Below are 25,145 nucleotides of genomic sequence, written 5' to 3'. Positions count from 1 at the left end.
CAATCAATGAATCAACACTGACACATCATTATCAACCAATGTCCATCACTTCCACTAGGATTCACTCTTTGTGCTGTACATTCTACGGGTTTTGACAAATGTATAATCCACCGTTTTAGTATCCACCGTTTTAGTATCATTCAGAAGCTTCCTTGCCCTAAAAACTCTCTGGGCTCCACCTATTCATCCCTCTCTTCCTCTGTCCCTCCTCTTCCCTCCCTCCCTGGTAACCACTGATCTTTCTTACTGTCGCCATAGTTTTGCCTTTTCCGGAACATCATTTAATTATAATCATACAACATGTAGCCTTTTCAGATTGGTTTCTGTCACTTAGCAATAGGCATTTAAGGTTCCTCAACGTCTTTTTGTGACTTGATAGCTCATTTCTTTTTAGCACTGAAAAAATATTCCATTGTATGAATGTACCATGATTTTTATTTTTTTACAGTCAAATTTATCACTTTAAAAAAACTGGTTTTTGAATTTTGATTAGTTAGAAAAGGCTTCCTGCATGCTAAAGTTATGAAGACATTCATCAATAGTTTTCTTCTAGCAAATTCATTTATGGCTTATTCTTTACATTTAAATTTTGACTCACTTGAAATGTATCATGATATACAATGTATATACAAGGTTTATCTTTTTCTTATTACTCCAAAACCATTTACTGAAAGTTGTTTTTTCTTACTAATTTTAGGTATTACATTTATCATGTACTAACTTCCATATTTATGTTTATTTCTAGATTTAATATTTAGGTATATACTCCTATACATATTAGGGTGTAGGTTAGGATTTACATTCCAGTATTTATTTAGGTTTATTTTGGGATTACCATTCCTTATGTCCATTTGTTTATTTAAACGCTAGGCATGCCGCTGTTTTAAATACTGAGGCTTTATATGAGCATGATTTCAATAACCCCTATCCACTGCTTCCCCAGCACACATCCCCACCCCATTTTCCTTGCTATTACTTTTTTTTTTTTAACTAAACTTCAGAATAGTTTTTGTGTAATTCCAGAAAAAAAAAAGAAAGTTAGTGTTTTTTATTGAACCTGTACCCAAATTAGTAAATTAATTTATGGAGAACTGACACAATGTTGAATCTTCCTATCAAGAACTTGGTGTCTTTTGATTTAAGCCTTCTTTTTTATCTTTCAGTATCGTCTGAAATTTTTTTGATATATTCGGTTTGCTTACTCCTAAGTATTTTCTTTTGGTTTGTTTGTAAATGTGGCTTTTTTTTTCCTTCCACTATAATGTCTATGTTCTTATTGTTATATGAAGGCTAATGATTTCTTTACATTCATTTTTAATTCTGCTATCTTATTGAATTCTCTTCTTGGAGTAGTGCTTCAGTAGATTCTGTTGGGTTTTCCACATATACACTCATACCATGTGCCAACAGTGACAGTTACTTCCTCATTTCAAATTGTCATTCCTCTGATATCTTTCTCTTGTGTGAGCTAGCTAGTACTAATAGTACCATATTCAACAGTAGTGATAACAGCGATATTTCTTGTCTTGTTTTGTTCTTCAGTGGGAAAGCCTATTGTATCACCATTGAGCATGGTTTTGGAATCTGAGATATACATACATATATTTTTGTGTGTATATATACATATATACACACATTTATATCTATACAATATACATATATATACAAATATAATATGGAAATGGCCAATGATTACTGTTTTACTGAATGCTATTCATAAAGATTGGGTGTTGAATTTTGTCAAATGCTTTTTCATTAGGTAATTGGAGATGTCCATATGATTTTTCTCCCTAGGTCTACCAATAAAACAAATTAACAGATTTCCTAATATTGAATCATCTTTTCATATGCTGAATAAACTTCTCTTGACCATGATGTGTTGTTCTACCACTGTGCTGCTAGATTTTGTTTGTTTAAGAGTTTCACTCCTAGAGTCTTAAGTGAGATTCAATTGATAGTTTTCTTCTTTTGTACAGTCTTTGTCAGGTTTTGGTATCAATGTTATACTTGCTTCATAACAAATGTGGGAGTTTTTCTTCTTTTTCTATGTTCTGGAACACTTTCAATAACAGCTTTGGAATTACTGAGTCTTTAAAGGTTTAACAGAATTCTCCCGTGAAACATCTGGGTCTGGTGCTTTTTGGGGGAAAGTACTCCTTTGGTAATTTTCTCTATTTCTTCTATGGATATTGATCTATTTGAATTTTTAATTAATTAATTAATTGATTGATTAATTAATTAATTTGGCTGCATTGGGTCTTCGTTGCTGCGCGCAGGCTTTCTCTAGTTGTGGCGAGCGGGGAGTTCTCTTCGTTGCAGTGCGCAAGCTTCTCACTGCGGTGGCTTCTCTTGTTGCAGAGAACGAGCTCTAGGCGCGTGGGTTTCAGTAGCTGTGGCACGCAGGCTCAGTAGTTGTGGCACACAGGCTTAGCTGCTCCATGGCATGTGGGATCTTCCCGGACCAGGGCTCAAACCTGTGTCCCCTGCATTGGCAGGCAGATTCTTAACCACTACGCCACCAGGGAAGTCCTAAATTCTCTTTATTCAAGGTCATTTTTTGTAAATTACATTTTCCTATGATATTCCTTTATTTTTTTTTACAATTTTCTAATTTATTTGTTTAGACTCAAACATAGACTCATGATTCTTCTATTCAATGTTATTATTTTTTAATATTTATTTATTTGGTAGTGCTGGGTCTTAGCTGCGGCATGTGGGATCTTTCTTGCAGCATGGGGGATCTGTAGTTGCGGCATGCAGAATCTTTTTTTAGTTGCGGCATGTGGGATCTAGTTCCCTGACCAGGGATGAAACCCAGGCCCCCTGCATTGGGAGCTCAGAGTCTTAACCGCTGGACCACCAGAGAAGTCCCCCATAATTCTTCTAATTTGTGCTGTGTATGGTGATTAGTCCTTACTTATTAAGAATATTCGTGTTTTGTTTTCCCCTACCCTCCTTTTAGAAATTAACTTAGCTACTGACTTGCCTGTTTTACTGAGTATTTACAAACAGCCAAATTTTGGATTTACTTATTCCACCTTTCTTGTTTTTGAATTAATTACTTTCTGCATTTATTTTTATTAATTCCTTCCTTGTACCTTCTTTTGGTTTACTTTGTTCTTTTTCTAACTTTTTAGTTAAATGCTTCACTTACCCATTTTTATTATTTCTTTAGGCTTTCAATTTTCTCTGCGCACTGCTTTAACTGGATCCTATACATTACTAGTGTTTTCATCACTATGATCACCCATTTTACAATTTCCATTTGTATTCTCCATTGATCCAACAGTGTTTGAATTTAATATCCAAGTGGAGGGGCCTTTATTTTTTACTACATTGTGATTTTTCTGTACTATTTCTTCTTTATGAAATTTACTTAAGTTTTCTTTGGGGCCTATGCAAGTTCTTGTGAATGTTCCAGGAGACCTAAAAAGAAGGGGTGCTCTGTTTTCAGAGTTCAATATATGTTAATCAAGTCTACCCAACTGACTTAATTGTTCAAGTCTTATATATCCTTATTTTTTTTTTTTCCCCACTTGATCTGTCCTGGAGCAAGAACGGCAAATTAAAAGTATCCTGCTACTAGTGCATTTGTGCCTATTTCTCCTGGTATCTCCTAAAACTTGCTTTATGAAAGTTACTTTGTTATTCAGTACATAGTTACATATTTACATATGGAATACATAGGCAGACAGATATTCACAATGCTAAATGTTCCCTGTCAAATACATACTTTAGCTTTACAGGATATTTTTCATCTTAAATAATGCCTTTGGGCCTAAATTTCACTTTGTCTCATATTGAGATCAATAGCCTAGCTTCCTTTTTATTTGCCTTTATGTCTGCTCTTTGGCCTTTTCAACTTCTGAACCATTTTGTTTTCCCTGGCTATCTTGAATACAGTGAAAAAAATCAGGTTTTGCTTAGTGACCCAATTTGAAAATTTTTTAATAGATTAGCTAATAAATGTATTTAAAATTTACTGATATGACAGAAATGGTTACTCTCATTTCTATCATAGTCTGCTATGTTTGGTTTTATAATGTTAAAAAATGTCTTTCACTGTTATCTGTTTTTTTGTGTGTATTTTTAATTTTTTTGATAATTAGAGTGATTTGTATTTTTGTTGTAGTATATGTTTCTGGTTCCATCTTTGTAACTATAATTTTAAATAATTTCATTTAGTACTATTAATCCTCTATTTCTTTACACAGTTAACTACTATGAGCACTAACAAAATTAGCTTATATAATCTTACTGCCTCTCTTGCATTACACAGTTATAATCACAGTATTATCTTTCTCAGTGTTTACCTTTGTACTGTTAAATATGCTTATACTTCTACTAACTGATTTGTCAGCTTTAAATGATGTTCTTTGACTCCTAGCCATTAGAGATTAGGCAATCCACAAACTTATTCTACCTCCAATTTTCTTCTTACTTTCCAGTTCTCTTAATTTTTTACTTTTATGACCAATTCCTACATCATCAGATATTTAACATGTACATTTTATTCTTTCTTCCTTATTCCCACTTTTGTTTTAGCCTCAGGTCTATTGTAGTTAAATATACTCAATGTTCTCCAACAGTATTCTTGCCAGTTTTCTTACTCATCTCTGGAGGATGAAGTCACCCTCTAATAGTTTCCTTAAGAGGGGCTTAGACTAAAAACATGCCCTGAGTCTTACATGTCCAAATTGTTTATACTTGATGAACATTTTACAGATAATAAAATGAAGACACAGAAAGATTAAATAATTTGAACACACTAGCAAGGGGCAGAGCCAAGATTTGAACTCAGAAGTTTAGCTCCAGAGTCCAGGCTCTTACTTGTTATTACACCAAGCTCAAGTATTCAATTTTAATCATAGAAGAAATATTAACATTTAGGAGAAATAATGAATGGCAAAGAAACTACAATGCATGATGAAATTAAGGGAAGAAGAAATATATTTTAGAAACTGCCTAGTTTAGGCAAAAGTGGATTAGGAGGCTGAATCACATAGCTTAGAGGCAGGGCCTCTGGAGTTAATCCTCAACTTGAATACTGGCTCTGCTACTTTTGACACCTTCGACACAACATTTGACCTCTCTGAGCCCCAGTTCCTACCTACATTTGTAAGATGGGGTTAAGAGTGATTACCTCAGGGGATATTGTGAGGTTGAAATGAGATAATGTATTTTACAGAAGTCCAAACACAATGCCAGAGCACATAAATTAAAATGTTTTAATATGCTAACTACTTTAAAGATTATTACTATCATGAGATTAATCAAGAAAACTGCACATCTAGTTTCCTAAGATTATTGTGAAGAAAAAAAGGAAAAAAAATCCCAATTTTCTAAGAAGTGAAAAAGAGGCCTATTTTCTTTATATGAAATGCCCTCTTTTTCCTCTCAGCCAATTGTCTTTAATAATAAGTTCAAATCCCAGGACCTTCATGAAATCTGCCCTACTGGTCCAACCCACACTGATCTAAATAGTCTCTTAACTCTTTACATTAGTCTGTACCATACTTCAAGCATCTTACAATAAAGTATCTTATCTTAATAAAACTTTATACCAGGGACTTCCCTGGTGGTGCAGTGGTTGAGAATCTGCCTGCCAATGCAGGGGACACGGGTTTGAGCCCTGGTCCGGGAAGATCCCACATGCCACGGAGCAGCTGGGCCCGTGCGCCACAACTACTGAGCCTGCGCTCTGGAGCCCGCGAGCCACAACTACTGAGCCCATGCACTACAACTACTGAAGCCCGCGCACCTGGAGCCCGTGGTCCGCAATGAGAGAGGCCACCGCAATGAGAGGCCTGCGCATCACGAGGAGTGGCCCCCGCTCACCGCAACTAGAGAAAGCCCACATGCAGCAACGAAAACCCAACACTGCCAAAAATAAATAAATAATAAAATAAATTTAAAAAAACAACAACAAAACTTTATACTATTCTATTAGTACATATTGTTTACATATTTTCCCATTGCCTGTTTTACAAACTGTTTTATATGTCATCTTGTCTCACCAAATCGACAAATACTGTCTTTTTTTCAATCAAGTGTTACAGCTTTTACCCTTTTTGGACTCAAAATTGCTTAGCACAGAGTGAGATACACAGACAGTTTTGCTTGATTGATTTTGAGTGTCTGTATTTATGGGAATACAAAAAGACTGATGAGCTAGAAAGACCAATTTCAAGTAAAATATTTAATTTTTAAATTCTTCACTGTTTAAAACTTATTTAAAAAATAGGGAAAAGTACTAAAATGCCTTTAGAATAATTTCTAAAAGTGAAAACAAAATAGCTACATATATATATATATTTAAAACCCAACTGGATATAATTACAGTATCTTTAGGAGTAAAGGTACAACAAGGGCTACTGAATTCATGAACACTTAGTTAATGTGTAACATTTACTGAAAGAGAGAGAGACAAATTCACAAGAACGAAAAATGGTTAAGTGGGAATTCAAAGCATTTATAAAGTCTATTTCTTGGCCTTAGTACTCAATGTTCCACCAGAAGCAGTTCCACTTATGAACCTGTACTGAACATAAGGCTTAAATACCGTTGTTTAACAAAAACATCAAATCGCTCTACTACAAATGGCCTAGAACTACATTAAGCCGTCTGAATCTAATTAGACAAGAATACCATAAACTACATATTACAATCATTCTCAAAACTATTAAGAATACCATGGAAATACAGCTTCATCTAGATACATGTGTATTTCCTTCTCTTAAAAATGACCATTTAGTTGTAACTAGTTTTCTTGAAAATATGAAGAAAGAAGTCTTAGATTAAAACGTGTATTTCCCAAGTGAGACTTGCTTTTAAAAACTGTGTTATTTTTTCCAATATTGTATGTGATTAGAATTCACACTACGTAGATTTGTTTCATTCAAGACTATTTTACACAGAACATAGTTGTGAAAATATTAAAAGAAAATTGTGAGGACAATGGTTTGTTTACATACACCCCCTATAAGACAGTATCTATAGCACAGCAGTTAAAAGTATGGAGACTGGAGCCGACATCCTTGGTTTAAATCCCAGCTTCACCATGTCCTAGCTCTTACTTTAGGCATGTAACTTTATCTATGTGTGTTTTGGCTAACCATTTGGTAAAATAACTGTAATAAAAGTACGCCATAGGTTTGTTGTGAGAATTCACAGAGAACAGTCCCTGGCACCTGGTAAATCAATGTTTGTAAATGGCAGCTAACACAAATGTCACAATTTAAAATGTTTACCCCAGTGAATCTTCAAAAGAATACATCTACTGAAGAAAATATACAATCTGGAAAACTTTTATTTATTCATCCAAGTTTCTCTCCACAGCAATTGTGTGCAGTTAAGTGAAAACTTTTTTTCTTTCTGCATTTTCTAAACGCTAATTTTGTGAAGCAACACTAAAACCCAACAGCACTATTCTCTAAAAAAACACCAACCTTACAATGCTACATATAGAGCTGACCTAAACCAGAAAGTAAAAAGTGAAAGAGGTAACAGAACTGGAAACTCTGATTCCCAAACCAGGAACACAATCCCTAGCTGCCACTGTCTTTAGTAAAAATCCATCTTGTGTGGGCAAAATACCTCATTATGGATGGGCACATTTGTTCTAGAGAATTTGTTTAATGTTATTGATGTTCTAGGCTCATCTCACTCAACAAAAACCAAATCAAAGAAGCAACTGTGCATTGGTGAACTAAATGGTGTCACACTTATCTGCAGTCTTAATAAACAAAACTGAACTAAATGGTGTCACGCTTATCTGCAGTCTAATAAACAAAACTTTCTGAGCTGAAATTAACTTATTTAAGATTGACAACACTTCTAAAAACAATTGAAAAGTCAATTTAATAATATCAACTTACAAGAATCTTTAATTTGGGATTTGTAAACCTCATGAAATTATACAGAAAATCCTATCCGTGTGTATATGTGCGTTTTTCTAGGAAGATGATCCAATGGTTTCATCAGATCCTTAAAAGAGAGTGGAATCCCAAAAGGTTGAGAATTATTGCTCTTTACAGTCTACAAAAATTTCTTTCCGTTCTTATGCTATTAGTTTCAGAAAAGAACTTATATACAATTAAGCAGTATAATTGTAAATCCATTCAAAATCTCACATTTCCTAAGTAAACTTAGATGTGTGTAACAGAAGTTCACAACAACAAAAACACTTCAACATATCCAAAAGTTCTTAGAGTCTACGAAACTTTCCCAGAGCTGTAATTAAGGGACAATGAGAAACCAGGAGCACAGAAGAACCACTAAGAAAAGGTAAGTAAACTTTAGCCAACTCTAGAACAATCGTTATGTACAGAAAACATAAGACAGCATGAAACAAGGACGAGGCTCATAATTATTGATTAAATAGTGTTACAGTTGTCCACAAAGACAATCAAATTTCAGTTTTCTGTGGTTAGAAAAGACAGTTTAGGAGGAAGGATTTGTCACAGACAATCAATGCAACTTCAGAATGACCTAGGTAAAATCAGTTCCTTGCGCTCATGGAAAAGTTTATAATGCTCATAAGCCCAGGCAATATTTTGATTTATTTTACACCTGCCCCGTCATTTAACCTCTTATTATAGTAACTTATTAGCAAAAACATACAACACTCGATACTTCCTTCGAGGTATAGGCTGCGACCGGCGACTACTGCCCTTAAAATAATCCAATCCTGGTTAAATGACAATAGCCTATATATAGTTAAAACCTACGAACCTTTAAATCTGGCAACAGTTCAAATAGCAACAAAAAATCCCAACCAAACTAAAGTCAACCAAAGTAATCCTGAGGTTTGTTTCCTTCCCTCGCCCTTGGGGACCGCACCTCTTTGTGCACAAGGATCTGAAGGTCTCCTAACCTCAGACGCCAGCTACGGGCGCCGGCAGGACACCCTGTCGCAAGCCTCAGGGGCGCCTCTGCTCAGCAGTGGAAACGTCGGCGGATGCGGACCGGGCGATCCCCGAAGCAGCCGTGACGCCAGGCGTTGACCCGCCGGGCCCGAAACGAAGACCGGGGCGCGCCGCCACCAGAGACCGGGCCGCAGGCTGGCGGCAACCAGCGGAGACCGAGGCCGGGATACCAGCGTTGGCCCGGGCTCTCCCTGAAGGGCCCAGGGCCCGCAAAGAGGAAAGAAGGGGACAGGCGGACACACCTGGCGGGGACCCCCGGCGACCAGTTCCTGCGTTAGCGCCGCGCTCGTCTGACTCTCCCAGCATTCGCCGCCGCCCCTCCTCCTGCCCAGGGCCACCTCCACGTTCCGCTCCAACGTGGCAGCCGCAACCCCGCCCAGCCGGCTGTCCGACGCTTCCGGGAGCGACGCCTCGCCCCGCCCACCCCGGCGCGCGGCCGACCAGGGCACTTCCGGGAGCAGTGGTAGAAGAGGAGGGGGCTCGCTCCCGCGCCGCGCGCGCCCCCGTGAGGTTAAGGATCGGTTCTCGGCGGTGGCGGGCAGTGGTGGCCAGCACCACGCGAAAAACAGTCCTGCTGGGCGTAGCTGCCTAGCGGAAGAAGGGCCCCGGCCGGCAGGAACGCCACGTAGCACTGGTCCTGTGAAACGTCAGCAGCCCCGCGACACTGCCAACGCGACCAGCCACCGAAAATCGGGCTGCAAGGGCCTTATTGCAGCAACTGCAACTGTGACTGGGGTCTTTAAATTGCTTACTTGGTTCTACGGTGTAGCTTACTGAGACTTCTTTAAAACCGAACGGATCTGTTTACACCCAAAGGCTGTTGTGGACGTACTTGATTTGTTTGTTACTCTAAAGAGGCATACTGGGGTAAATAAGGTATTCCAGTTAGTATCGTGCGGTACTATTTGAGACCTGTTAGCAGTTGCCTTCAGTCACTGTAACTATACTAGTTTCACCAGAGCCTGGCATCTAATTAGTGCGTTGCCTGGATGTTGTTTCTAGTTTTCGTTGGAATTATTTCACAGCGAACAAAGTAAAGCCAGAGGAAAATCACTTGCTAAAGTACAGAACCTGTATAGTTCTCGTCCCATTACACCAGTCAAGGGTCTTTTCTAAACACCTTCACTGGAAGTAGTTTCTCTTTTTGCACACACAAAGCAAAACATAGCAAACACTCTTATTTAAGACAGTAGGCACATTTTTGTACTCACTGTACTCCAACACCCTTTTAGCGTTTTATACTTCTGGTTCCATTTAAAAAGCAAATTTATTTCTGTAGGGCTGAAGTAGACCTGCTCAAGAGTCTTAGGATACAGTTGCTAATTTCTAGAATTCTAAAAAGCCTTCCATTTTTACTTAACCGCTGCAAGGACTAGTTTACCTAAAAAGGTGTCAATAAAAATCCCTGACTTAAAAGTGGGACCATCATTTGAGTCAAGTGAAAAGAAACATTGAATTTCCTACTGCCCCATTCCCCAAAGATCCTCCGCCCTACTACCTGGAAGGGTGCAATGGTATGGAAAAGTATTCATAAGAACAACTTTCTCAAAACTCAATGATGCAAGCAGTGGTTACATTCTTTGGTATACAATCGTACAGTTCAATTACATGTCCCTATTGCATAAATCAAACTGCAAACCTCTCTACCCCGGAACCCCCTTTGGTAGGCCCTGTGAGCTAAGAATGGCAAAAGAAAAATGTTTCACGAGAAAATTACATGAAATTCAAGTTTTTGTATCCACAAAGTTTTATTAGAACAGAGCCATGCTAAATGGTTTATGTTATTGTCTATGGCTGTTTTTGGTGCTATAAGGGCAAACTTGAATATTTGCTAGAGACTATATGGCCTGCAAAGCCTAAAATATTTACTATACGGCCCTTTAAAGTTTGCCAACCCCTATTCTATTAGACAGGATTTTGCCTACAAATGGATTAATGCTCAAAGTCCAAATGAGACATTTAGTATTATAAATTTTTATTTCAAAGCCTTGATGTAGTAGCATACAAAGACAATGTGAAAAATGTCAATTATAATATATATGGTTATAAGGCTAAAATATAGTAGTTTCTAAACTTGATGTATTTATATCTGGTTGAATACAAAGACCCTTAGCTTGTTTTAAATGCAGGCAGTTGTGGCTTTGACTATGCAAGCTGAAACTCTGCAAAGTCTTAATCTATGGGATTAACAATCTATGATTATTCTGTAACCTTAAAATTTGCCAAAACATTAAAAACCCTCTTGGTGTTGGTTATAAATGTAATATAGTAAATTTAATATTTAAAACACTAGAAACACTGGGAATTCCCTGGCGGTCCAGTGGTTAGACTTCGCGCTTTCACTGCTGGAGCTGGGGTTCAATCCCTGGTAGGGAAACTAAGGTCCAACAAGCCACGCAGAGCAGCCATAAAAAAAAAAAAAAAAACCCAAAAAAACAAAAACCAAACAACCCCCCACAAACAAACAAAACCCCAAAACAAACCACTAGAAACACTGAAAATTATAATGTTTTATTTCTTTATAAAAAATGTATCAAGTAGTTTGAAAAGTGCTTGCTTTCTTCACATTATATGACATAACACGGAATGAGCATCTTATCTCTGCCTTGGCAAACTGTCATACTCCTTTCTAAGTTTGAATCAGCTTCCAAAATTTTATCCTTTGTGCTGTCAATGTCATGAAACATCTCTGAAAGTTCCTTCAATGTGAAGTTTTTCAACAGCATGACTTCTGAGACGCGTTCATCCTTTACAACTGCTTTACTCACGTAAAACTTTATATTCGCCTTCACTACGTTCTGCCTCCTGCGTATCTATAACTATTTCTTGAATGGCACCAGTGTCAGCATTCCCAAGGCCATCTTTATCTTCTAACTCCACTTACATCCCATCCATATCCTGCAGTTTTTTGCATAGTACAGTCTCTCACTACTGTGCAAAGCAAAGACTGCCTGTAATTCTTGGAATCTTGAGTGCAAATTTCACAGTAGCATCCTTATCTGAGCTTGTAGCTTCACCAGGCAGCTTAACATTAATCAATTCATGCTGACTTCTGAAACAAGGAAACCAGCCTTTACTGGCAGTAAATAGATGTCCTTGTAATTACCATTTTCCTTCAGTGCAGCAACTAACTTCAATGCCAAACTGACTGGGATTTGTTTTTGATTACAGTCCTCAATCCAAAGAAGTGAATGCTCCATTTCAACCGTCAGCGGCTTTCTGTTCCTAGTACAATTTAAACGAAAAGATGTTGAAGCAACTTTACATTGTTTTTGTATTCATCAGACTTTTAAAATGTGGCTTGTACTGTAGCTTCATGTAGGCCTAGGTCTCATCCTATCTTTGCTTTGCTGTGGCCATTTTCAAATCTAACCACATCTAATTTCACTTCCAGTATTATCACTTTTCATTTCTTTGCTATTCTGTCATATTTGTTGACCAATTCCCTCTTCTGATTTTCTATTTTTGTAAAATCTCACATGGGTTTATCCGTAGGAGACAAGGAGGCAACACAACTATATGCTTTACTATCTGTGTGTAACTAATAGATGTTCAGTGACCAATCACCAAGACTTTGAAAAAAGTTATGTAACTATTACTGTTCATGATGCACATCTTTTCTTTGCATAATGATTTTGCAATAAAGAGCCAGTAGCAAAGTTTACGCAATAATTCAGTTAATATTGTGACAACTAAAAGTTCAGCTGTGTTGTTGTGGGACAGGTGTTGTTTAACTACATTGTGAAAACTGATATTCACGCATGGTGAAATGGTGCAAAGTAAGGACTACCTGTATCTAAAAAGAAAAACTTGTATTGGTAGTTAACAAAACAGTCAACTTTTAACCCAATTTAGGTAACTACTAGCCAAGCCAAATCCTAGATCAAATAAAAACTTCAGTTTTTCTCAAAAGAATGTTAATTCCAAGACTCTGAATTACTCACTGCAGCTAGAAGAATGTTTGGAGATAATGTAATATAGAATTCTTCAAATAAGGATTTGCAGACAGTCCAAAGACATCCTTTTGTGAATTTAGGCCCCCTCCCCTCATTTCAATAATCTTTAGGTCTGCAAAAGAGTAAAGTTCTGGACAACCATACTGCTGTCCAGATGGTAAAACTTTACAGTCATCACAAGTCACAAGACTGTATGTATATAAAATTCACTGGATAGCAGCCAGTACTATGTTTACTTCTGCAAAACAGTAGCATCCACCCGTTAATGTTTACATGTTGTTTTCGAATGCATTTATTTTGTAAATCTTTTCATTAAGGGCAATAAACAAAGTTTATATCAACTTTAAGAAATAGAAAATTAACTTAAATCAACATTGAGTATTCACAAAAATTTTCCCGCTTTATATTCCTCCAATTTGAAAAACACCCCAAGATTACACGCCTGATTAATGACAGATTAATCTGGTTATTAGATTTGAGATTCTTAGCTTCTGACCACCAGCCTATCTGCTATTCTTGAACAAAGCTCAAGTTATAGGATGGTCATCCACTGGCACACCAAACAATTATTTACAGAATATCCAATAGTTCACCAAATTTAAATCCCAGAACGTATGATCTCTAATTCAGGGCCTGAAAGAATTGTATTATTTTTAAGAAAAGATGACTGGCAAGGTTAAAAGTCCTACCCCCCACCCACCCAACTGCCTATGCTGAATCAAATCTATTGATTTGGAAAATTATATTATTTTTGAAATAGTATTTGTTATCTTTGAAAGCTGAAAAACTAAGGAAAAATTTTAACTGAATACGATATCCACATTATGCTCAATATATAATGAATACAATACCCAATTTTTTGCTCAGATTTGATTTTTTGTCTTCTTTTGTCAAAACTAAAAAGTTTATAAACCTCTTACCTTATATAAATCTTCAAATTCCTGATAAATCTGACAAATGGTGTTCTCTAAGAAAAACACCCTTCAATTTTATTCCTAAAATGAAAAACATTTATAGGCAAGTCAATGTACAAAAACCACATTTTACCTATAAGCCTCATGATTTTTTTTCATTATGTCCTCATCCACATACATTAATCACAACAAATCATGATGTGAACAGCAGTGGAAAAGTTTAATCATTGGACATTTATACTTTCTTCTTATTTTCAACTTAAGCTTTAGTCTTGAAGAATTTATTGCTTAGCTCCTTTTTAAAAATACGTAATAAATGCACATTTCTATAGTTTTCAATTCTCTCACATAGAACAGATAAGACCTCCAATTTTACTATGATTGGAAAAAACCCATAACAAAGATAATTTCAAGCATATCATTTACTACTTTGCACAGGTTACCTTATGCTAACTTGGAGGTGTCGTCTTCTCAACATCAAGCCTGATACGGGAAGGGTAACCGTACCTTAATACATTCCCAAACTGGTTATGCCTTGCTTTATATATACTGTTTCTGTTATCAGACAAGGTTTCCAATAATCAGAAGCACTAAAGCTTTAAAGGAAAAGGGGGAAAGTTGTCTCTGCTAACAAAGAACTTTTAAGCAGTAATAATGGGAAAAGACTCAAAAGATTACAAATCTCAGGAACTAATTAGAATTCTGCCCATTTGGAACATTCTGACTTCTTGACGAGGTCTACGTTTTGCTCATTAAGAGGGACAGAGCCCATGGTGAGGGGAAAGTAGCAGAAAGAAAAGAAAGTATACTCACCCTATTGGATAAAAATCAAGCTTTGGGGGAAAAGGGCAAACTGCTCTAATTCTGCTGCTGCATATTTGTATCTTTACTCCATCCTATGTCAAATATTTGTGTAATTGCCTATAAGTAACTGGACTACATTCCTTGAAAAACTCTAAACAGAAATTTCAACTCTTCCAAGTCAATCTGAACCCCAAGCAAAATAATAAAGGAAGGGGACACACAATTTCTATCTATAGTCTAGTGCCACCAGCTTCTCTAACCGCCTCCACCTAGGAGGAATTGGGAGAGGGGAAATGGGTCCGAGAAAAACAATAATCAACGCAGAAGATTCTGACTATAAGCTCAACTTTCTTATAAACTCCTTAGAAACTTTCCAAAATGAATGTAGCACCACTTAAGTAGTTTATATATACATAGGCGAGAAAGAAACCATGCACCGTAGCAAAGAGAGCACTTATTTGGATCATGTGCTCTCATACTTCTAATTATCTGACTTGAGGGTCAAATATTAAATCTCTTGACTTAATAAACTGAAACAGTTTTTTTAAAAAAGTATTTAATTAAAGTGTGGTAGTCAACCTCCAAGATGGTCTCCAATGATCCTCCACCTCTTGGTAGTCACACCTTTGTATAGTGCACACCTATACCATACCAGGACCAACAGAGTAGGGTCCCGTTGGTGTTTTGTCACTTTCAAGACTATTAAAAGACAACCTTCTATCTTGGCTTTTCTCTCTTGGACCAGTGTCCAAAAGCCAGCTATCATGCAGTAAGGACACTCAGGCAGCCCATGGAGAGGTTCACATGGCGAAGAAGAACTGAAGCCTTTAGCCAACAGCCATCAGGGAACACAGGCCTACCAACTGAGACAGTTTGGAAGCTGCTGTCTTCCTTCTACCTCCTCTCCCCAGTGTTCCGTAAGTGTTTGTTGTTTTAAACTGCCAAATATTGAGCAATTTGTTACACAGCAATAAACAACTAACACAGAAGGTCACAATCCATATCCAAAAACTAAAACGCACAACTTATAAATTAGCTGAAAAGGTCTAAAATTCTTGGGAAAGGATCAGGTTCAGAACTGTCTTTATATTTAATCACCAATAATTTCAAGACCCCAAGGCTTTCTGAAGCAGAAAACCCCCCAGAGAACTAAAAGGATGAAAAATTCAGCAAGAATATGTCAGTCACTAGAAATACATTTTATTATATCAGGATGACAAATAAATGTAAAACTAGCTAAAAATCTGACAAAAAGGTAGGTATTCAATAAGGATGATACCAGTCCTAGAAGGCAAAAAGTCTATTTACTTTCATAGGGTTGTTGAGAGAAATAAGTGTTTAAAACAAAAACAAAAAACTGTGTGCATGTGTGTATAATACACTTAGTACAATGTCTTACATGTAACCACTCAATAAGCATTAGCTGTTACTATTTTTTCCCCCAAGTAACCAATTAATGAGATTCTATACCATAAAACAGAAAATTAGATTTCACTCAAGCCTTTATAAATCCATTTTTTACTTGGACAATCCTCCCCTTCCAATTCACTGCTTTCGTTCCAGGAATACTTAATACATTAAAAAAAGAAAGATATACTACCTCCTCTGCATATTTCTAGTAATTATCTGCCAAGACCCAGGAATCTTTTTCCAACATCTCCAAGAATATAATTCCTGAAAAGAGATATTTTATTTTAAATTATTTTCTGCACTGGTCAATGTTTTTGACAAATAAAATCTTTAATATAGCTGACATATCCTCATTTTCATATGCAGTAATCACGAAAGTTCATTATGTGAACAGCAGTGAAAAGGTTTAATCATTGGATATGAAGTCATCAAAGGAAGCAAAGATGTAATCAAATGATTAAATTGAGAACTTCAATGTCACCAGTAAAACAATAAAAAATAGCAACAAAAAACACGTAAAACTTATAAGCAAATGTAAAAATACATAAATACAACTCAAAATCAATGATTCCATTTATAAGGGACTGCATACTTCCCTATCCAAAAGTACACTAAGAATACCAAGAGCAGCGACCCCTTGTGGCTTCTGTAAAGTAAGTGGATTATTTTCATTTAGCAGGTCTACATTTAAGTAAATCAGTTCTGCAACATAGCAGTTTTCTGTAATTCATCTATAATTAATAATTAGAAGAATATTGTCAGAATAACGTGGGAACCACATTATCAGGAAACAATGCAGCAGAAACACATGTATCTATTTGTGCACCAGGGATTGAAAACACAAATTCACCTTAGACATTGTCTCTGCACTCAAGGAGCATCCTCTAGCAAGTTTCTTACAAACTTTTGAGTCCTTAAAAAAGGGCAACCGCCACAATGATGACACTTCACACCCATGAGAATGTGGAGGAACTGGAACCCTCGCCCATCGCTCGTGGGAATGCAAAATGGTACAGCCACTTTGGAAAAAGTCTGGCATTTCCTCAAAAGGTTAAACATAAGAGTTAGCATATGACCCAGCAATTCCACCCTTAGGCATATACTCAAGAGGAATGAAAACACATGCCCCGACACAAACTCGTACACTACTGTTCATGGCGGCATTATCTGTAACAGCCCCCAAAGGGAAACAACCTGAATGGACACATAAAATGTGGTATATATTCATACAATGGTATATTTTTTCGCAATAAAAAGAAATGAAGTACTGGTACTACAACATAAATAAACCTTAAAAATATTCCAAGTGAAAGAAGCCTGTCATAAAAGACTAATTTCTGATTCCATTTATATGAAATATCCAGAATAGGCAAATCTACACAGGCAAAGATTAGTGGTTTCCAGGGACTGGGGGAGGGAAAATGTAAGCAGGGACTGCTAATGAAAAGGGAGTCTCTTTTTGGGGTGATGAAAATGTTCTAAAATTTATTGTGGTGATGGTGGCACAACTCATGATACACTAAAACCCATCGAATTGTGCACTTTAAATGGGTTAATTGTATGGCATATGCATTATATCTCAATAAAACTCTTGCCAAAAAAAATAAGGCAACCAATTTTTAGTTGAAAACTTACTTATTTCTATTTACCCTTATTCAGGTCTTAATTGGTTGAGTGCTAGAAAAGCTGCTAATAGTCTAACCAATTGACAGTGATTTAAATCCAGGTCCTACCCTTTGCACATCTTACAGCCAAGTTAAGTACATCCCCCATGGATCAATTTCCCCCCATTCATGTACTATCCTTAGACCTTGTGATTTTTAACAAAACTACATAAGCAAAAGCTATGTTAATTTCATTCAAATAAGATATAAGCATATTATAATGGCAAGCAATCGTGAATAAGTAATACCTTGAGATGAATCTTTTTGGCTAGAGTCTGGATAAAGTAAACAAAAAGGGAAAAAGAACAATCTTGCTTGGAAATGTTGGACACATTCTTGCCAGCTGGAGATAGAAATAAAAAGGTTAGGAACATTTCTGTTTTCTAAAATAGGCCTCCACAGTTAAGCAGGAAAGGTGCCACATAATATACTAAGGATCTCTTCAAAGATACAAAATAAAAACTATGTCCTACCTTGGCCCCATTTTGTTTTCTCTATGAAAACTTAAATCTCATACTGTAAACATAAAGAGCTTAACGAAGACATCGTTCTAAGATCTTCTCACCCTGAAAGCTATCCAGGATGCCCCACACCCCAGCCAAAACCATTTCATTGGCCCTCTCTCCTGCCCCTCCTAGTACTGCTATTGATGAGTCCGAACTAGACCGTGCGCTTACCCCCAAACCTCGAGGACCTTCTTACCTTATTCCCTTCTTAATTCCCCCATTGCGGCAAAGGATCTTGCAGGAAAGAATCAGCTGAACTGAAAGTCGACTTATCTTGGTATTATATTCTCATTCAAGCTTCTCTGAGGTCACATACCTACAGTCAACCATACCAACAGCTCCTACATTATCTCCGCATCAGAGAACTACAAAATAAAATGCAAGGGGCTTCCCTGGTGGCACAGTGGTTAAGAATCCACCTGACAATACAGCAGACACGGGTTTGAGCCCTGGTCCGGGAAGATCCCCCATGCCCTGGAGCAGCTAAGCCCGTGTGCCACAGCTACTGAAGCCCACGCACCTAGAGCCCGCGCTCTGCAAGGAAGAGTAGCCCCCCACCCTCTGCAACTAGAAAAAGCCTGCGTGCAGCAACGAAGACCCAATGCAGCCAAAAATAAATAAATAAATTTATAAAAAATAAAATGCAAGGAAATGACATGCCTCTCAGTAAATCATTTATTTGGAGTCCAATTTTATCTTCAATATTTCTAGGGCGCTGCGTTTACCCCTCACCCTCCTATCCCTCCCGTCACATCCTCCCGTCACTTTCAGAGCTCGCACCTGGAGACCCATCGGCATGCCACAGGACTCGCCTCAACTTTGGTCCTGCCTCTCCCCTTCGCATTCTCTCGGTGGGACTCACAAGAAGCGCGATGGCACTGGATTTAACCAGAGCACACGGATGAAAGGAAGCCGACGCCAGCTAAACCCACTAACCACCCTCCAATAAGCGGGGAGGGGCGGCCCAATGCGCGTCTTAATACCCCTGGCCTTTCCGATTGGCTGCTGCGACACGACGTGGTCTGTGATTGGCCACGGCGACTGCCGCAGGGCCCCCGGAGAGAAAGGGTGGGAGCCCTGCGCCTTAAGAGCCCGCCTTTCTCGACAAATAAAGGTCCTAACCGCAGTGTCTGCGGGCGGAGCTAACTTTATCGGGATTCATGCTGTCGCGGGAACACCGACGGTGGAGCCCCACGTAGCAAGAAGATGACCCGAAGTTGCTCGGCAGTGGGCTGCAGCACGCGGGATACCGTGCTGAGCCGAGAGCGCGGCCTCTCCTTCCACCAGTGCGTGAGAGCAGCCTCCGCGCTAATTCCCAGCATGACCAGGCGGGAGGCAGGGCAGGGTGGACCGGGGCGGGTGGGGCGCCGTGCCATCGGCGTGGTGTGGCGTGGCGTGGCGTGGCGTGACGTGCGTAGCGTGGGGGCGGGGAAGGGAATTGTGCAACTTTGAGAGCTAATGCTCTTCCTCGTCTTCCTGCTCAGTGTTTGCTTCCGAAGTGCTTGCTTTCTCCATTAGCTTTTAGCAGGGGTTACTCGAAAGGAGTCTTGCTTCTTTTCGGAAGACCGGAAGGGAAGGCAGTTTAGAAGAACTGTTGAAGGCGTGCGCTTTCATTAGAGTGTGTGGCTTGCTCAGGAGCATGAGTACGGATCAGTTTGTTATGGAACTGAACTGGAGTCCCCTTTCCCACCGCGCAGGAAAGCCACTTTACTGACTCCAGGTTGCAGTGAAGGAAAGTCCAGTGGTGATTGCAGGGTGGCAAGCAAGGAGAATGGGCAGCCGGTGCTGAAAAGTCCTGAACTCCCTGATGGCTTTTAGGACTTTTAAAAGCAACATTTGGGGTGAGGGCTGCAGGGTGCATGACATTATTCTGATTAAATGGGGGGTGAGGTAACAGTCTGGTGTTTAGAGAATGTGAATCGTCGGCCTTACGGTTCCAGCCAGTCTGAGGTCTAAGTACGTGTGGTCAGCAGGTAGTCACCATCCTCCACCAGGGTGGGGCGTTAGTTTTTGCAGAACTACCCAAAGATATGCCATCAGATTGTTTTGTATATCCCTTGAGGAGGAACTAGGACTCACTATTGTTCAGGCTATCTGGCTTAACTGCTTCCCCCCTACCCCCCACCCACTCCCTAACTCCTCTAACTTCCCTAATTAGTCATTGCTTGGGTCCGCTCTTTGGAACTCAGGGAAGGCCTAGGAGACTGAAGTTTTTTGTTTTTTGTTTGTTTGTTTTTTTGACACGAACTGGGAGACACAGGGCTTTTGTACCCAGGAGGGCCCTGAAGGGACCTGCTCAGTTTCAGATTTTCACCAGTACTGTCATTACCAGTTGTTCAGTATCATTAGCCCAGCTCTGCAAGCCTGGTCCGACTCTGGCTATAACTGGTTATGCAAGGAAATTATATTTGGCACAAGAGTGGGGCGTATTTTCAGACTGATCTAATTTGAACCCACATCTGTGGTCCAGTCTAGTAAAGGTCATTGAGATCAATGAGAAGTGGAAAAGTGCATAGAATAGATACTCACAAACAAAAAGAAATGTACAGTGTTTTTTTAAAGTTGTAGCCTATTAAGGCAATATGAGGGGTAGAGAGTTAAACCCCTGACAAAGGACTTTTATGAAAAAATCAAAAAGAGCTGTGTGGGACAAGTGGTATTTGAGTTGGACCTTGAACCTTACCTAGATTGGAGAGTGGGGTGGAAGGAAGATAGCATTTAAATAGGAACAACGTGGGAAAATATAAAGGGATGGAAAGTGAAGATGCAATGTAGAAGAGTGGGAAAAGTAGCTTGGAGACAAATTATCTAAAAAAATTTAACATGTCAAGTTAAGGAGTTTCAACTATCTATGGTAGGCGTTTTGTAGTATTGCTTAGTTCAAGTAGGGCTGCTTCCTCCACCTAAGCTGTTATAATTGTATCCTTTCTGCTTTGGGATTTGTTTCCATCAGTTAGTTTCTATCCTCTTTTTATTGTAAATTGCTCTACTGGTTACTTGCCTAAAAACACTGAATATGTTTGCATTACTTCCACTTTTAAACACAGACACACAGACTCTTGAACCTTTGTGCACCTCTACACTACCCTCCCCTTCCGTTTATAACCAAGTTCCTCAAAACAGAAGCATACACCTATTTCCCTAAGTCCTGTTGCCTTTTCACCCTACTGTAGCCAGATGTCTGTCACCACGATAATGAAACAGCACTAACTGAGGGTCATTGGTAATCTTGCCAAATCTAAATAAGCGCGTGTAAATCTTTCTCTTGACCTCTTTTAACTTTCAGTCACATCGACCACTCCTTGAAACTCTCATCTCCCGTAGCTGTACTGACACTCTCTCCCTTGTTCTCTCCCTTTTCTTTAATTTCTTTCTCAACTTTTTGCTGCCCTGTTTTTCCTGTGCCTTTTTCCTAGTTTCTTTAAATAGGTAAGAACAGGCTTATTGCTTTTGTTTTATATGTTGAGAACCACAGTAAGACCTGCTTAATTTAAAAAAAAAAAGTGATGCATTTATTACAGTAGTCTGCTATGATTCTTCCAGCCTGATTTCTTCCCCATTCATTCCATTTTCTAGATTTCTGGAAATGATTTTCCTAAAAATGCAAATTTTATCATGCTGGTTCCCTGAAGGAAGGATTTTAATCCCTTGGGCTCTTCAGTGCCTACAAGGTAGAGTCCAAGCTCCTCTGTGAATCCTTTCCTCATACACCTCTCTTCCAATCTGAAATATATTTCTATTATTTTATAACAGTATGTGCGGAATTAAACACACGGAATCGTCTGTCTTCCTGACACCTAGGAAGTTGTAAGGAAGGCAGGAAAGAATAGAGACAGGAAAAGGAGTTAGAATACTATGGTGTTAGTCCTGGTGACAAGGTAATATTGATCTGAAGTAAGGGCTCAGCGAAAAGGTAATCTGGGAAGGAGAGGATTAGTCAACTTGCTGTTGCCTGAAGCCTCCATCTTCAAGCTATGTGATCCTGGAGCTCTTTCCATAAAAAAACAAAATAAAACAAAAACAAACAAAAAACCTGAATACATGCCTCTGATGTATGGATAGTGATTTATAATAATTTATAAATTTATATATGAAATGATATACTAATATATATTATGAAACACAAAAATTAGAAGATGGGGCAAAGAGTTATGAAATTGAATTCTAATAATTTCTTCAACTCTCAATAGATGAGTGTAGACTTCTGTGGTGGCCATTGACCTGAAGGATGGATCCAAAGCTTATATAAGGCATACAAGACCTTTTGTGATCTGACCTCTAGCTACCTCCCATCTATAACTACTCCCAGCTACCACTGTACTCTCCTTTCAAGCCTCCAAATTAACTTACTTTTCCAAGCTTTATCAGCCAGAAAGTTCCAAGTAATCATTTTATATCTCTGTGTCTTTTGCATCTGCTTGGAGTGGCCACTGTGCATGGCAAACTCCTATTGACACTTCAGCTCTAGCTCAGATAATATGTCCTGTGAAGTCTTTCCCAGCATCCCCAGCACCACGACCAGAGCCGTGAAAGAGGTTGTCAGGACATAAGCAAGGCGCTGTGGTTGAAAAGCCGGAATCAAAATGACTCACAGGTGTGGAAACCGTTACTATGACAATATTGGTGCTCTGTCAAACACATAAATGGCTAAATGCAAAGTGGGACTGGCAAGTTAAAATTTAAAGTGACCCTTCCCTTTTTGTAGGTGTAAAGAGATTAAGAAATTCTATTTATTTCATAACCAAGGAATTGCATGCATGATCATTTGGAAGAGTTTTTGCCTTAATTGTTGGAATGAATTCTATTTTTAAACTTTCATTTATATGTAACAAACACCTATTACCCATCACTAGGAATAAGCAGATGTTAACATGTTTGCTTTTGTTCTGTTTAGAAGAGACTTAAGTTGTAGGTATAGTTGAAGCCTTGCCCCTCAATCATTTCTCTCCCTCTCTAGTGTAGCCACAGTAGAATTGGTTTTGTTAGCCACTTTTCTGGAAAATATTTGATGTGCAGGAAACAAGAAGTAAATCTCTGCTAATAGTATAAAAAAGACATAGTCGACAGGAGGAAGAAAATGGATTCTGTATTACAGTGTAAGCCATTTCATTACTGTGTATATGAGATGGTGATTGGTTTGGGATTTTTCTTCTGCCAGAGGTGGCTTTAGACTAGGGAAACATGAATTCCAATTTTAATTGACTATTTACTGGTGGCTAAACTTGGCTGCTCCAGTCTTGGTTTCATCTTCTGTAAAAGGATAAAAACCTGTCTTGCAGAGTTTTTTAAGACCAAAACTAAGTCTTTAAAATATATATATAGCACAAGGTAAATGCTTTAAAAGTGGTATCAATTGTTAATACCAATTTAATTTTGTCCAGAACTCAAATTAGTCCGTCATGCTGGTTAGACTGCAGTATTTACCAACCCTTTTCATGTCTTTTTGCAGATTGGAAATATTTGTTTAATACTTTGGGGCACACCTACAAAGCAGTTTGGGACTAGCTTGATGTAACTACTTCAAGGGCTCCAGGTGGCCCAGGCCCACCCCATGGGCTAAGGGGATTGATAACTGTACTCAGCAGGCATGCCAGTTGGGAAGCTTTGATCAGAGAATCAGGCTGGTAATGTAACTTGGTAGACTAGCCAACTTTTGATGGTCCCTTGCATGGTGAGAGACTACACCCAATCTAGAAATGTGGCCTCACAAACACGTGCCATCAGTTAAGGAAAGAGCCCAGTGAAAAGAGAAAGGTGTGCCTCATCTTTATTGGAAAGATAATTCCCTGTACATTCTCTCTTGATCAAGTAGCATCATCTTCCTGGAACAATAAAATAAAAAGTCCCGAAAGTGGAATTAGTTGTTCCTAAGAAAGAACAAACCTTGGATAGTACTTTACCATTTACAAAGTGCTTTTGAACGCATCTGTATCTTCAGGTACTCTTACTATAGCCCTGGAGGAGGCTGAGAGATTGAGAGATGTATCTAATACCACATGGCTGGTAAAAGGGAATTGAGACTTAGAGGTTTTCCAATTCAGTGTTCTTTCTCAAGGTGATTGAGAGAGTATCTCAGAATTAAGTTTTATCATACTGTCATATCATTTCCCTAACAAGTGGCTAAGGAAATTTAAAATTTCACCAGTTTCAGTTCTAACAACTATGTGTTTTAAAGCCTGAGTTAAAATATATAAAAGTCATAGAGCTACCTATAGATCTATCTCCAAAATAAATCAAAGAAGAGGGTGCAGGGAATTCCTGGTGGTCCAGTGGTTAGGAGTCCGTGCTTTCACTGCTGAGGGCCCGGGTTCAGTCACCGGTTGGGGAACTAACATCCCACAAGCCGCGCAGCATGGCCAAAAAAAAAAAAAAAAGGAAGGAGAAGAGGGGACAGAAAAAATAGTTCTGTGATTTTCATTATATTACTTTCACAAGTTTTTTCCCTCACCCATTGCTGAGTATAGTCATTTGGCTGGGATTGACAAGTAGAGAAATACAAGATAATTTTTATGTTCAAGTCTAGGAAAAGTGGTCCTTTCGAAACAAAATAGGAAAATTGAGTATAGGAAATGTTTCCTACTGCTTAGTAACAAATTTCCTCAAAATTCAGTGGAAGCATCTATTTTCTTACATAATTTCTGAGGGTCAGGAATTGAGGAGTGGATAAGCTGGGTGTTACGGGGTAGCTCATGAGATTGCAGTCATGTTAGCCAAGACTGCAGTCATTCGAAGCCTTGACGGAGGTTGAAGGATCTACTTTCAAAAAGGCTCCCTCACATGGCCTTTGGCTGGAGAACTCAAGTTTCTTGCCAAGTGGACTCTCCATAGGGCTCCTTATGACATGGCAGGTAACTTCCCCCAGAGAAAAACCATTCAACAGAGAGAGCAAGGACAGATCCTTAGTGCTTTTTATGATCTTGTTTAATGCCCACTATCACGTCTGCTTTTTTATATTCCTTAGAAG

General features: G+C 38.5%; 2 protein-coding genes and 1 long non-coding RNA gene across 19 annotated transcripts in view; 1 reads left to right on the top strand and 2 right to left on the bottom strand.

The window, feature by feature from the left end:
- The window catches only part of SEC31A (SEC31 homolog A, COPII coat complex component), a 63,779-nt gene extending 54,464 nt beyond the window's left edge, over nt 1-9,315 (bottom strand). For 10 of the 12 annotated variants that reach the window (XM_059922744.1, XM_059922749.1, XM_059922750.1 and 7 more), the window contains exon 1: nt 9,170-9,315. The gene's annotated coding sequence lies outside the window, so the exon portion shown is untranslated. Of the gene's footprint in view, nt 1-8,841; nt 9,139-9,169 lie in introns of those variants that run through there. The other 2 variants (XM_059922747.1, XM_059922748.1) reach the window with 2 other exon arrangements.
- A 2,107-nt stretch (nt 9,316-11,422) lies between these two features.
- LOC132365859 (uncharacterized) lies at nt 11,423-19,489 on the bottom strand. Of its 4 annotated transcripts, none has more exons than XR_009503274.1 (7): nt 18,962-19,489; nt 18,378-18,546; nt 17,924-18,018; nt 16,862-17,053; nt 16,202-16,275; nt 13,804-13,878; nt 11,423-12,152 (listed from the first exon to the last, which is right to left on the bottom strand). It is a non-coding gene; the product is annotated as an uncharacterized LOC132365859 (long non-coding RNA). The 4 variants fall into 4 exon arrangements; XR_009503271.1 differs by having other exon boundaries at nt 18,378-18,497; nt 18,962-19,485; XR_009503272.1 differs by having other exon boundaries at nt 16,862-17,043; nt 18,378-18,497; nt 18,962-19,485.
- THAP9 (THAP domain containing 9) overlaps nt 19,258-25,145 on the top strand; it is a 21,889-nt gene continuing 16,001 nt past the window's right edge. Inside the window, exons 1-3 of one of the 3 annotated variants that reach the window (XM_059922742.1) lie at nt 19,383-19,467; nt 21,758-21,852; nt 22,606-22,775. In XM_059922742.1, coding sequence (XP_059778725.1) covers nt 22,765-22,775 — 11 coding nt within the window. In that variant the 5' untranslated portion in view covers nt 19,383-19,467; nt 21,758-21,852; nt 22,606-22,764. Of the gene's footprint in view, nt 19,468-19,884; nt 20,023-21,757; nt 21,853-22,605; nt 22,776-25,145 lie in introns of those variants that run through there. The other 2 variants (XM_059922743.1, XM_059922741.1) reach the window with 2 other exon arrangements.

Source organism: Balaenoptera ricei, chromosome 5 (assembly GCF_028023285.1).
Source record: "Balaenoptera ricei isolate mBalRic1 chromosome 5, mBalRic1.hap2, whole genome shotgun sequence".
Classification (NCBI taxonomy): domain Eukaryota; kingdom Metazoa; phylum Chordata; class Mammalia; order Artiodactyla; family Balaenopteridae; genus Balaenoptera; species Balaenoptera ricei.
Note: the sequence above shows the minus strand (reverse complement) of the source record. Positions and strands in the feature narration are given on the sequence as shown.